Below are 13,049 nucleotides of genomic sequence, written 5' to 3' on the forward strand. Positions count from 1 at the left end.
ATCTTTTGAAGCATAAATAATTTAATAAATAAATATTAAAATAGATATAGAATATTTTATTTTCCAAAATAATTAGTAAAACTTATGTATAAATTATCACAAGGATACTAATTATACAAATTTAATAGCACATTATGCTTACAATTCTAGCAAAAAATAAAATTTATTATGTAAAAATAAGGATTTTGATTGCAATATTTAAAAAAATGCAAAATAAAATTTATATATCTAAATGTGGTGTCTTCAATAGATATTTGAATTATATTAACAATATTCAATATGTATTGAATAAAATACTTTGTTATCTATACGTAGGATTTCCAAAAGAATTAACCCATCACCCTAATTCTACAAATGAGGGTCACATAAAAAGTAAAAATTTAATTAATGAAAGTGAAGATTTTAAAAATATAGTATTTAAAAGCAATATCAGCAAAATTAAATTTGTATACTTGAACTTTATATTTGTAGTAAATCCGAATAATGTTAACGATTAAATAAATTTGCAATGCACTTATTAGGTTTATAATTCAAAATATTCAGTTATTGTTAAAAAATTTCGTTATACTTGAAAAATAATTTTTTAAAAATTATGAATAATTCTGTTGAAACAAACTTGTGCAACGCATGTCAGAACACTAGTATATATAAGTAAAATTCACTTGAGGAGCAATAAATGCTCTTTAGTCAATGCAATTGAAAATAGAAACTTAATTCTCAATTTTACAAATTAAAAAATACTTAAAGATATAACAAACCTATTGCAAATATAAATAGTTATACGTATTTGAGTGCAACAAATGCAATTATATTTCCCAATACAAGTAGCTAAACCCATTAATAATTAAAAGAAATTTAAAATACACACCATTTTTTAAATTATAAAAATGATATAATTTAAAAATAATGAGATATTGAAATATATGAATAAAACTGTATTGAATACTTTCATTTTATTGGGATAAGTAACACTTTCAATTTTATTAGATTCATATTCATATTTTATACACAACTTTGACGATCATGTTAAAATATTGATTGAGTTAATAATATAAAACTAATATAAGTTTTAGAAAAATGGGCAAGGACAATACAAAATAAATAAATAAAAAGAAACAAATCCATGCAATGCACAAATATTAGACTAGTTAAAACATAATCTGTAAAATGAAGAAAAATCTATTGCACTTGCAAGGAAAGGCAACTGTCTCGTACAACAAAATTCAAAAAGTTTCAAACGATTACAGATGACAATTTATGACAATTTAACCAGCAATATTGCAAATCCATGAAAGAAGATGCTTATGCATATGTTGGACATTAGATACAACATATACTTCTCTGTTTTGCACGAATGGAACTTTTCTTATTAAATTGTAGTTGATTCTGCATGTGCCCTCATTCTCACTGATCAACTATTTCTTATTTCGTCATTCTTTTGATAGGTAATTATTGGGGGTTATGTTTGGACTATATACTCAAGAATTGATATTCATAAAAAATATATTGAAGATTTAATGTATCGAATTACTTGGTTCTCTTTTTATATGTACTTTTTACTTATTTATTTAGAATTCTTGGGATTTTCAATAGAAATTAATATTCTTGTATTTCGCTCCACATTGTTATATGACTTAACCATATTGTTGTTTAGAATCCTTTCTTAGTAACACCTTTTATAACATTAACAATATTAATTTTCAAATATTCTACCTTTTATTTCAAATTACCATAAATTTAAAAAATTAGTGGCTTAACAACGTGGGTTGGTTCATGTGATATGCTTTGTTTCCCTTAAGTAAGGCATTGGATTCGAGTTTTGTGAATAGAGAAAATCCACACTGTAAGAGTTTTACCCTTAGTAGGTAGACCATGTTCGACTGGATTAATCGGGACCTATCGGACTTCCAGATATCAGGGTTCACACCGAAAAAAATAGTGACTTGTAATTTTATTTGAAGTTTCTATATATGTAATTTTCCAAAAACTTTACTAGCATTTTACTTAATATTTTGGGTAAATTGGACTAGTGGTCCAAAAAGTTTTACAAATGTTTCAATATGGTACAAAAAGTTTTTTTTTTGCTACTTGATGGTACAAAATGTTTCAAAGTTGTTTCAGTATAGTACAAACAGTCATCTCGCCATTGACGCCGTCAAGCCGTCCTTTACAAGACTATAAATTTTGCACCATCATGTAATTTACGTAAAACATTTTGTACTATTAAGTTATAACTTCAAAACATTTTGCACCATCATGTAACGTCCCACAAAAATCGGTTGTGCACCATCAGCATCGGTTTGACGACATCAATAGCGAGATGACGGTTTTTACTATATTAAAACAATTTTGAAACATTTTGTACCATCAAGTAGTAAAAAAACTTTTTGTACCATATTGAAATATTTGTAAAACATTTTGGACCACCGGTATAATTTATCCTAATATTTTATTTATTATATATTAATTATTATAATATCTTGTACCTACGCTAAGCGTGGCGTAACGTCTAAACTGACAAGAAATTAAAAAATAAAAAAATACGATCTAAAATTCCGCTTAATATTTTTACACGCTCAATAAAAAAATGAAGGATTAACAAAATTCTTGGGAATGAGAGGGGACTGCAACGGAGAAAAGCAAAAACCAAAAAGGTTTAAAACGGACGCGTGTAGTGTGGAGGAAAAGAGAGAGAGGAGAGTTGTGGCCCTTGTGGGTATCCTTAGATTTATTATTCAATTTTACTTTCCACCGATATGATAAAAGAAAATAAGAATAATTCGGTAAAACCAAACACAAAATAGGGAAACCAAGTTCTCCCTTTATATAGTAGTATAATAGCATTTTTTTGGAGCAATTTTTATATTATTAATTGTATTAATTTCATTTTCGAGCAATTTTACTATATAATATATATGGATAATCATATTTCCTAAATTAAAAATTATGACATTTGAGTATCAATTATAATATATAAAAGTCGAAAAGCGATATGAAATGCGACATGATTAACTTTCTGAAACCCTCAAATCGTAATTAAATGTCTTTTCAATTGCACGGATAATTTAACTCACAATCGGATGTTTATGTATTGTCCCATGTCTATCACTGCCTCTTATACGTTTTTCTACTTCCTATATATATGTAGGATATCAAGAAGACATTTTGTACAATTAGTTTATATAGATATCGAGAAAATATTAAATATTTTCTTACAATGAAAGGAAAAATTTTATTCATTGTGAATAAAATATTAAAGAGAATTTGAAAAAATAGTTCACCGGATAAATTAAAACATTTCTTCACAAATATCAAATAATCTATACGTTATTAATTTTTTTCACATCCACGCAACAGGTTGGGCTGCACATAGATTAGGATTATTTTTTGGACACGTTGGGCAGCACATACTATAGTTTAGGATTATTTTTTGGAAAAGTGCTTGAATAATTTAGCAAAATTCATTATAAAGTAAAATAATTAAACAAACTACATATCCAATAAATATCCCTAATAATTGCTCTTAATAGTTTAAAAATAATTATAATAACCAATCAACTAATATAGCACTTAGATGTGTATATAATTTCTATTACAAGATAATTATGCTTTTACTTAAATTTTATGAGATGATTGATTACATATATGACTAAGTCAAAATTATATTATCACAGGCCAATATTGCTTTATGAACACACCGTAATGTATAAAGAATAAAGTTACATACTTGAAATGAGTATGTCATTGTATAATTATTTCATAAACACTATTCAAGAAAAAAAAGTAAAACAAATTTATTTGTAATAATACCTAAACTAAACGTATGTTATAATTCTTTATTAAAAATAAATTGAAGTATATGATGAATATTAATTAATGCGATTCAGTAACTTTTAACTAAAAATTATTGAAGATTATTATTTAAATATTATTATTGTTAATGAGAAAACTGGTGTTTGGAATTGTAATTAATTACAATAAAAAGATAATACAAAAATATATAAAAACGAATTCACGGGCAAAAAACTAGTGCAGTAGCTATTCATAGACGGGAAGAGCTAGAGATACCAATCGAATATTAATTATTAGGCAATTAGTTTAATGCTCAATGTTTCACAATTATCTAGCACAAATTAATCAGGAATGATCTGTCTTTGACTTTCTCATGCGTCTCCATGTTCCATCCATTTAAATGGGGAAATGTCACACATTATCTTAGTGCCACGTGAGACCTCACTAATATTAAGAAGTAAAGACTGATATTAATCATTTATGAAATTTTAATGGATGAACAAAAAAATGATATGTAAAATGCATAAAAAAAAAAAGAAACTTGCGAGATGATCAGAAACACCAGCTCATAAAGGACAATTCAATATATGACAGATATCTATGTTCCTTATATACTAAGCTCCTTAGTCGGCACGGCTGCAAATTCATGAAGGAAGACTCTCCAGCACGATATTTATGTCTGGATGTAGCATGCGCCCTTTCACTAGTGTATACACATATGTGATTGCTATTTATACTTCTATCTTTTGATTATTTGATAAGTCGGGAATCGGTAATTTCCGACTTATCAAACAAATTTATACTGCTGATTATCAAAAAAAAAAAACCGGGAGGTGCTTATATATGCCCAGGAATGGAGATGGTCGACAAAGAGCTTGTCAGGAAGATTGGGCTGATCACGCTGCAAAGGAACGCAAAGCATTAATAATTTAATGTTTGTAGTCGGCACGGCTGATGAGGATGTCCGTTTATCATCGAACAAAAGAAAAGAATTTTAATCCCGAATTTGGGATTCATTCATATGGCAGAGAGTTCATGCATGCTCGTGCAGGACCATGGAAATGCATGCTCTGGTACTTTCCCATCCTTTCAAGAACTTTAGCATGTTTACATATGAGGGAACTCGATGATGCACAGTACATGTCATGCGGACCTGTCATCATCGGACCTCGTGTAATGGCTGAGACAACAAACCACTGTTAATTTGTTACTTTCTTTGTTGTGATTCTTCAGGTTATGAAACCATCCGGTTCTTTGTGCTAGCTATATCTGTACAGGAGCTCATGAGATGGTTATATTGGATCGACTAATCGATAAATCGATGTTTAATAAATTTTGCTGTGGTTCCGCGGCCCAATTGTCTGTGGCTGAAGATGGAATCAGAATTTTTAATAAAAATTAAGACTATATATAGAATTTATGATGTGTATGTCACAGTATGTATTTGTAGCGGCAGATCAAAGCACATGCACTGCGTTGGAACATGGAAGCACCACGTCGTAAAGTTCAAGCCAACAGTGGCTAATAAACTGAGAACACTCTGTGGTCTCACTGAAAAACACATGCACTGCATTGAGCAGGAGCATAAATAGGAAGTTGAACCTTACACATTTCACCAAATCCAAACACCATAGCTCTTTCTCTCTTTCTTCTGCCATTTAGAGGGACTTGTAAGTTGCAACACTTCACATTTACCGTCGTTCTTGCTCATCTTATCTGTACATGAGTGCGCTTCTGTTTATAGATTTAATCATTTATTGTAAAGTTTCTCAAGTCATTACTCACTGGCTTTGATCAGAACATGTTGCAGAGGCACAGAGAATTGGGAGACAACGTTGATGATTCGATGAACTCATCATTTAGGCGGTCGTTGTTGGTGTTGTTCCTTCTCATGGGCACTTCTTCCCTTGTTGCTTCTCATGGTTCTCTTCCTTCTCTCTACTCTTTCCTGGTCTTTTCTCGCAAGCCGATGCAGCAGTTAACGAAGTACATTGTTTTGTCATATATTTCCTCAGATAGCCTGCTATACGACTCCACGGCCTACACAAAGGTGAACAACATTACATTTCAAAGAACGCCACTGCACCGATGTACTAAATCTTCCTGCAAGAACTTCCTAATAAAGGTTACAATATTGATGCTTCTGTTTGTATCGAAATGGCAGTGTAAGGGGAAGCCAGAGAGGGCACTTTATAACGGAGGCATTCTAAAGGATATTGAGATTACTTCAGCAAGCAACGACTCTTCGCCATCTTTTATGTTGCTCAATCTGACCCAAGGAACCAAGTACTCTTTCTCCAGTTAAGTTTGAATGAGTCGATTTCCTGGCACAGATAATTTATTAGACGATGTTGTGTCATGCGGAAACAAACAGTTCTATTGGCTACAGGTATCAAACCAATAATAAATCTAGCCTGATGTAGCATCCACATAGTTCAACTTGAAAGTCACCTAAATCCTGCATTTTTGGTAAAAAAGGCTCCATCAATCATATTTTAACCCAATGCAAAATAGAAATGAAACCAGTAATCGATAAGATCCAGCGCTTAACTTGTCTAGGATGGGACTTGAGAGACTCAACTCTATCAATTCATTGTTTTCCCGCAGGTTGGGTTAAGATCGATGGAGTAGATTCCGCTCTCATACGTGCAAGCCTGACTACAGAAAATGAAGAATTGAGTTGCATAGGGAATGTAGTGGCAAGGAGTGGATGTTGGTCATTCCTCAAGGGTGGATTCACTCTAAGCTCGTCGCCGAGTACTTCTACATTATCCTTTCAGGTGAGTTCCGCCCTCCCCCCCCCCCCCCCCAACAAATTCTTGTCGATCATATCTCAGATCTTCATTTTGGCTCGTTATTATGATTGAATTTACTTATGCAGGGTCCTGGAAACAGAGACATCAGTATAGCTGTTGCAAGTGTTTCATTACAGCCCTTCACCGATGAGCAATGGAGCCGGAATCAACAACGCATTATAAGCAAAGTAACACCCTCATTCCTTAGATATGCCAAATATAAAATGGAGCTGAATCTTGTGAAACTTCAAGCTTTTACACGGAGTTGGTTACGCGCTTAAACTTGCCATAACTCCTCGAATCTCCAAAGACCAGTTCTCTGTTATCGCGAACCGTCCGACTAAAAGGAATTGCCTCGTTAAATAATGTGCATGCTCTGAACCGAAATTAAGAAGTCTCGCTCTCTCTTTTTCTTTCTTCTTTTTTTTTAAGGTTCGAAAACGCCCCATAACGATTCACGTTTCGGATGGAAATGGAGAAAGGCTGCAAGGAGTGGACCTTCGAGTCGAACAGATCTCGAAGGAATTCCCATTTGGATCTGCCATAGCTAAGAGCATCCTTGGAAACATCCCGTACCAGGTATGCTTTTTATCCTGCTGAATCCGGACACTACTGTAGTACGGGATTTAATAATAGAATGAATAATCATCCCAAAACTCATCGGTTTGATGGAGGCGGGCTTTTTTTATTTTTATTTTTTTAATGCAGAAGTGGTTCGTGGAGCGATTTAACACGGTGGTCTTCGAGAATGAGCTAAAATGGAGCACAACTGAACCCGAACAGGGTAAAATCAATTACACCATAGCAGATCAGATGCTGAAATTCGTGCGAGAGAGCGGAGTCATGGTCAGGGGGCACAATATATTCTGGGAGAACCCCAACTTCGTCCCTGCGTGGGTCAAGAACCTCACAGGGTCGAACCTGGAGAAGGCCGTGAATGCCCGAATCACAAGCCTAATGGACCGGTACAAGGAGGAGTTCGTCCACTGGGACGTGAATAATGAGATGCTCCACTTTGACTTCTTCGAGCAGAGGCTCGGGCCGAATGCCTCACTAGACTTCTTCAAGGTGGCCCATGAATCAGACCCTCTGGCAACCCTTTTCATGAACGAGTTCAATGTGGTGGAGACTTGCGACGACAATAACTCAAGCGTTGATGGGTACATTTCGAGATTGAGGGAGCTCAAGCGGGGAGGCGTGTCAATGGATGGGATTGGGCTGCAGGGCCACTTCAGCACACCGAATCTTCCCCTTATGAGGGCTGTGATTGATAAGTTGGCCACGCTCGGGCTCCCGATTTGGCTCACGGAAGTTGACATCAGCGACAAATTTGATATGGAGACACAGGTATGTTTTTCCTAATTATCAGTCATGGTCACGGGGTATAAAGTTGAGTCAAAATGGTCCCAATCCTTTTAAGTCCATCAATGGGCTCACATCAATCATGGTCCGGACAATTAGGCTGGCTTCTTGGACATAGTGAAAGTCTTAACAAGCCCGTCCACTGTAACAACAAAGAAGGCTTGGGACGACCAAAACATTGCCGTGCTTCGTCTATCTGCTTAGCCATCTACAAAGCGCAAAAATGAGCTGTGTACTAGTTATTCGAGCTACATCGCAATGCTCGCCTTATTGATTAAACTCATTACACATTCAAATCAAACTCATTACACATTTTCCCATAAATTTAATCAGAATTTTGATAATTTTTTTCTGTCTTCTGCATAGGCCGTTTATTTGGAACAAGTGCTGAGGGAAGGCTTCTCGCACCCCTCTGTGAATGGAATAATGATGTGGACCGCAATTCGTCTTGGCAGATGCTTCCGGATGTGCCTGACGGATACCGAGTATCAGAACCTTCCGGCAGGTGATGTGGTCGACAAGCTTCTACGAGAGTGGACAACCAAGGACAGGGAAGGCCGCACAGACAAGTTTGGATCATACAGCTTCTTCGGGTTCTTAGGCGAATACTTGGTAACTCTGAAGCATGGAAACAGAACAGTGAAATCAACATTTGCACTGTCTCACGGTATAGAAACCATGCATGTCACCATTCACTTGTAAACGGTACACATCGTCCGGAAGACGCTGTCTGTCAAGGAAAATCCATTTAAACATTATCCGCGATGAATTTATCTGAATCTTGGCAAATCGCTTCAGGTGGCAAATTTATTTTCATCGTCAATGTAGTTAGTGTAGCTTAAAGATTGTCTTGACAAGTCCACTTATGGCAACCGTCTCTCGCAAAATTTGAATGGAAACTATGATTTTTGCAACGGAAAAGGGGAAGGTTGGGAAGACGAAATCATTAGTTTCACTGTGGCCTATAATATAAACGGCTAGGGAGCAGTGAGATTCATATGACAGATCAAAGGAATCGACTCATTTCACATTCATAATCAAGAATGACAGTCGTCGCGCAACCGTGAACCATTGACTCCCCGGAGTTATATTATCCTTTCTCGAGACTTTGGCCAAAGTCATTCCGAGCAAAGACGGATCACGAGAACTTCAAATCAGATAGAGCATTTACTGTGAGTACCGGAAAAGGATCTTATACAATTATTTCTGTCTTTGTAGGACGATATAAACCTGGAATCGACCTAATTAGCCGAATTTAACTTTTCCACTCGTTACCACGCCTGCCCATATGTACATTAAAGGCGTTGGCCGATAAATCATTAGCACCGGTCCTTTTGAAGGAAAGCATTTTCGATGGGCCCATAGGAAATACAATTCAAGTTCCCTTTTAGAAAATTTCCGACAAAAACGGTCGAAAAGTCTGCAAAACGGACTCATATTGTAAACACTCACTAATCCTTTTTTTCCATCTATACTGACAATGATAATATATATAAACTGTGACAATGAATGGCTTTTTTTTCTGATCTTTATTCCTCATATTATTAATCATGGATAAGATTTTGTTTTGAATCCGACCAACAGTTTCTCATACTATAATATCTCATGTGGAATCATACCCAGATATATTCCTTCTTCGATTACAGACAGGAAAGCACAAAAGCAGAGCACAACTTGCACTACCCGCAAAGCCATCCAGTCCCTTTGATTGTGGAGCAACAGACTCGTATTCACATCGTTGGTGTCCACTGTTGGCTTTTAGAGGATTTTCGGGTTTCAATTTATACCGTGTTTTTGGTTCAAGTAGTAGTGAATTTTTGAAAACCGGCTTGGCTCGGTACTATGATGGATTAGAAGAACAAGGAAACTGCCTGTCTTCAGGACTCCTGAACTAGGATCTTATGAAACGAATGATAATACAAAATATTCCAGTTTCCTAACAAAATCAGCTTAGCCTTAAACTTGTCAGCAAACTAAAGCACCCTCCGATGTTCTACAAATAAACACTACGAAGAGTTTCAATTTTACAATGTGGACGGAATTTTTGGTATTTGTTTCACCCTAGGAACAAGAAAACCGAATCCGAGCAAAGCACTCAACAAGACAGCAAAATCTGCAGAAAATTAGTGCTTCACTTTACAGACCAAAACCCACAAAAAGAAGTAAAAAGAGCTACAAGTTGGAAACAGAATGTAGAAGGATGATACTTGCGGGAGCTATGAGTAGGAATAAGACATTCGAAGAGACAGTCCTCGGTGAGTCCCCCATGGCCAAACCGGCTAGCCACGATCCATCTGTCAAGACTTCTCCGGAACCAGTTCCGCGGGCAGACCCAGAACCCGTGCCACTCCCCGAGTTGTACTCTACACCGGAACCCTGGGATGCACCTGTAGTCACTGGTGTTGAATCCCTTGTGGTCTTTTGACTGCACATCAAGGTTCAAATTATCAGGTTACGTCAACCATTTCAGCGATTCGTGTAACATATCACAAGAGTTCCCAATTTCACTAAAATGCAGAGTCCATAACACAATGTGATGATCGTTGCCATGAAAGATCTTTTCTTTTTTTATTCTTTGCTGTAAAACCGGAGTGAATCTTCTCGCTGTCATTCACATACTTGAAAACAACACGACCATCCTCACTCTATTCAAACCGAAGGGACCAAACAGAGATTTCACAGAACAAAACAAGCAACTCAAAAGGAGATATCTTGGAATTTGCTATTTGCCAAAGTTTGCCTTTGCCACTGGACCACTTAGCCAACACACAGGAGTTAAGCCCAAAATAAATGTTCAGCACTGCCAGGGCCATGCCCCCTAAGATCTATAATTATTTTCTCACTAGAAAATTAAATAAATAAATAAGCCCATAATGGGCTAAAAGTTCACGAATACAATAAACAGGAAAGACAAATCTTGAAGACATGTCACTGTTAGACCGTGAATATGAACAGAATTACTTGTCAATTTCAGATTCTTTTTGGGTGGAATTGTCACTTTCAGAGAAGCACATGGTTATGTTTTAACGCTTCCTACTCAAGATTAATCGTAGCGTAAAATAGAGAATTTTGTAATTGTAAGAACTTAGAGATGAATTTATAACCCGACCAGAAACTCAACTTACCTTGGAGAGGAGGGGCAAAACGTGACCGTGTAATCAGCCCCCGAGCACGTGAACGTGCTCGTTGCATCGTCATAGGCGTAGCTGTACGACCTGGGGCACGCCGCCTTGAACATCTCCGAGTACACAGATGGCTTGCAGGTCACGGGCGAGTTGTAGGCCCCGCTGCAACAGTACTCAGGGCTCCCGAATGCATCGCATGCACTCTTGCATGCGCTCCCATCACCAGCCCTCAACTCCGCAGGGCACTGCTGGTTCAGGTCCACGGAGCAGCCCGTGGATGTGCAAGCGCCCGACCCGCCACTCCCCTCGACCAGCATAGGCAGATTATACCTGAGAATTTTAGAAATTCTTACGATCGAAAGCCACGAAAAAGATCATTTTTCCTCTGTTTTCGTATTTACGGTTCTTGGAGCTCACCCGTCGACGAGGCTAACGTCATAGAAGTCCTGGCCGACGGTTCCGAGAGTGAACTCCGCCAGGGTGGCGGGCGGGGCCGCCCCCAGCCCATTGCACTCGACCTGGCCAGACCCGCAATCGCCGGTTTGGCAGGACCCCGACCCCGATCCGTCGAAGCTGCACCCCGTCCGGCCCCAGAACCTGCCGGACCACCCGGTCGGGGCCTGGAAGGACCGGGAGCTGCCCTGGGGGAGCTCGAATCCGGTGCTCTCGAGGGCCGGACTCCCGGCGTTGGCAAGTATGCCCGGCCAAACTGTGTACTGGCACCTGTTAACGAATGTGAACGAGGCTCCCGTCACCCCTGAAACAGAGCACGAAGCAAAACCCAGAAAACAAGCAGAAACGGTCATTACGCCGATATTTTCCTCGAAACATCGCAAGATCTCATCTTTTAGTTGTTTTTGACGCAGATGCGAAGGCCCCATTTAGTTTCTTAAGTTTCCTAGAACACACTGTAAAACACTACAATGGAGGTCTTCACTCTTCAAAAACAGCATTTTACATAAAATTCGTTCAAGACAAGAATAAAGCGTTGTTTTGGGACTTTAGTACTCATATAACTCGAAACAGCCGTCTCCACCGTTTGTATGACAAATGGTGTACCTCTGCAAGTGAAGAGAAGAGCCAAGCAGACAACGGAAGCTACGAGCGAGCCCATGGGAAGGTTTCCGGTTGCAAGCTCCGGCCGCGGGGTTGGTACTGCCTTCAGGTGTCGGCGGTGTGGTGAGGACGAAGTGACATTTGGGGCGAAGGGGGGGAGAGAAGAGGGTTGAGGAAGGAGGAGCGGCAAGTAACGGGAGGAGAGGAGGTAGGGGGAGTGAAAAGATTTGGCCTTTGCGGGCTCAATAACCCATAAAACGACAAGAAAATTGCTCGGAGAGAATTTCGGCTTTGGGGAACAAATACAATCGTTGAAAAGGCACCCTAGTAACGTTTGGTTTCAGAGTTAAAGTAATTTTGATTTTGATTTTGATTTTGATTTTGATTGTGGAAAAAGACAAATAAGATGGTATTATAAATTTGACTTGGGAAACGTGTGTTTTTGTTATTTAGTGGGTAGAGTTAAAATCAAAATCATGATTCTAAAATTATTTTATGAAACCAAACAAGCCCCTAATTTCCGGGTTTTCATTTTCACAATCCCACCACCTCTGCCACGGAAAAAAAATATATATATTTAGAGGCATTTGATTTCAGAGTTAAAATAACTTTAATTTTGATTTTGATTTTGATTTTGATTGTGAAAAAAGACAAATGAGATGATATTATAAATTTAATTTGAAAAATGTGTGTTTTTATTGTTTAGTGGATATAATTAAAATCAAAATCACGATTCTAAAATCAATTTCAAATTTCAAACGGGGCCTTAGTGTCTTTGCGACGAGAGCCGAGAGGGTAGCGCAGCGGTTGACAGTCATTCCTAGTAAACTTCTAATTTAACTGTACTCTGGGAGCATAAAGCCACGAAGAGAAGTTCAATCGAGAAGGTTACGGCTCGGTGCAATCATCTAATACCATA

General features: G+C 37.4%; 2 protein-coding genes across 4 annotated transcripts; one reads left to right on the plus strand and one right to left on the minus strand.

Annotated features, from left to right (window-relative positions):
- The first annotated feature begins 5,233 nt into the window (after positions 1–5,233).
- Positions 5,234–8,821, plus strand: LOC116202848 (endo-1,4-beta-xylanase 5-like). 3 transcript variants are annotated; one of them, XM_031534478.1, is made up of 9 exons: positions 5,234–5,462; positions 5,591–5,714; positions 5,808–5,842; positions 5,957–6,092; positions 6,400–6,572; positions 6,674–6,775; positions 7,020–7,166; positions 7,296–7,934; positions 8,405–8,821. In XM_031534478.1, exons 2-9 carry the CDS (start codon positions 5,594–5,596, stop codon positions 8,456–8,458), a joined length of 1,407 nt encoding a protein of 468 aa, XP_031390338.1. In that variant the 5' UTR covers positions 5,234–5,462; positions 5,591–5,593; the 3' UTR covers positions 8,459–8,821. The 3 variants fall into 3 exon arrangements, with proteins under 3 accessions (XP_031390338.1, XP_031390335.1, XP_031390337.1); XM_031534475.1 differs by having other exon boundaries at positions 5,240–5,462; positions 8,316–8,821; XM_031534477.1 differs by having other exon boundaries at positions 5,240–5,462; positions 5,603–5,714; positions 8,316–8,821.
- Positions 8,822–9,886: 1,065 nt separating this feature from the next.
- Positions 9,887–12,449, minus strand: LOC116206388 (thaumatin-like protein 1). Its single transcript, XM_031539250.1, has 4 exons — positions 12,134–12,449; positions 11,492–11,831; positions 11,075–11,404; positions 9,887–10,374 (listed from the first exon to the last, which is right to left on the minus strand). Exons 1-4 carry the CDS (start codon positions 12,186–12,188, stop codon positions 10,122–10,124), a joined length of 978 nt encoding a protein of 325 aa, XP_031395110.1. The 5' UTR covers positions 12,189–12,449; the 3' UTR covers positions 9,887–10,121.
- Between the last annotated feature and the right edge of the window lie 600 nt (positions 12,450–13,049).

Source organism: Punica granatum, chromosome 4 (assembly GCF_007655135.1).
Source record: "Punica granatum isolate Tunisia-2019 chromosome 4, ASM765513v2, whole genome shotgun sequence".
NCBI lineage: Eukaryota > Viridiplantae > Streptophyta > Magnoliopsida > Myrtales > Lythraceae > Punica > Punica granatum.

What these genes read in the sequence shown, in the direction of transcription:
- LOC116202848 (XM_031534475.1), top strand. Translation starts at nt 5,594, where the DNA reads ATGTTGCAGAGGCACAGAGAATTGGGAGACAACGTTGATGATTCGATG. An exon ending in ACTCCACGGCCTACACAAAG is followed by an intron (nt 5,843 to 5,956) that starts GTGAACAACATT and finishes TCGAAATGGCAG; the next exon opens with TGTAAGGGGAAGCCAGAGAG. An exon ending in AATTTGATATGGAGACACAG is followed by an intron (nt 7,935 to 8,315) that starts GTATGTTTTTCC and finishes TCTTCTGCATAG; the next exon opens with GCCGTTTATTTGGAACAAGT.
- LOC116206388 (XM_031539250.1), bottom strand. Translation starts at nt 12,188, where the DNA reads ATGGGCTCGCTCGTAGCTTCCGTTGTCTGCTTGGCTCTTCTCTTCACT. An exon ending in TCTTCTCTTCACTTGCAGAG is followed by an intron (nt 11,832 to 12,133) that starts GTACACCATTTG and finishes GCTCTGTTTCAG; the next exon opens with GGGTGACGGGAGCCTCGTTC. An exon ending in GACGTTAGCCTCGTCGACGG is followed by an intron (nt 11,405 to 11,491) that starts GTGAGCTCCAAG and finishes TAAAATTCTCAG; the next exon opens with GTATAATCTGCCTATGCTGG.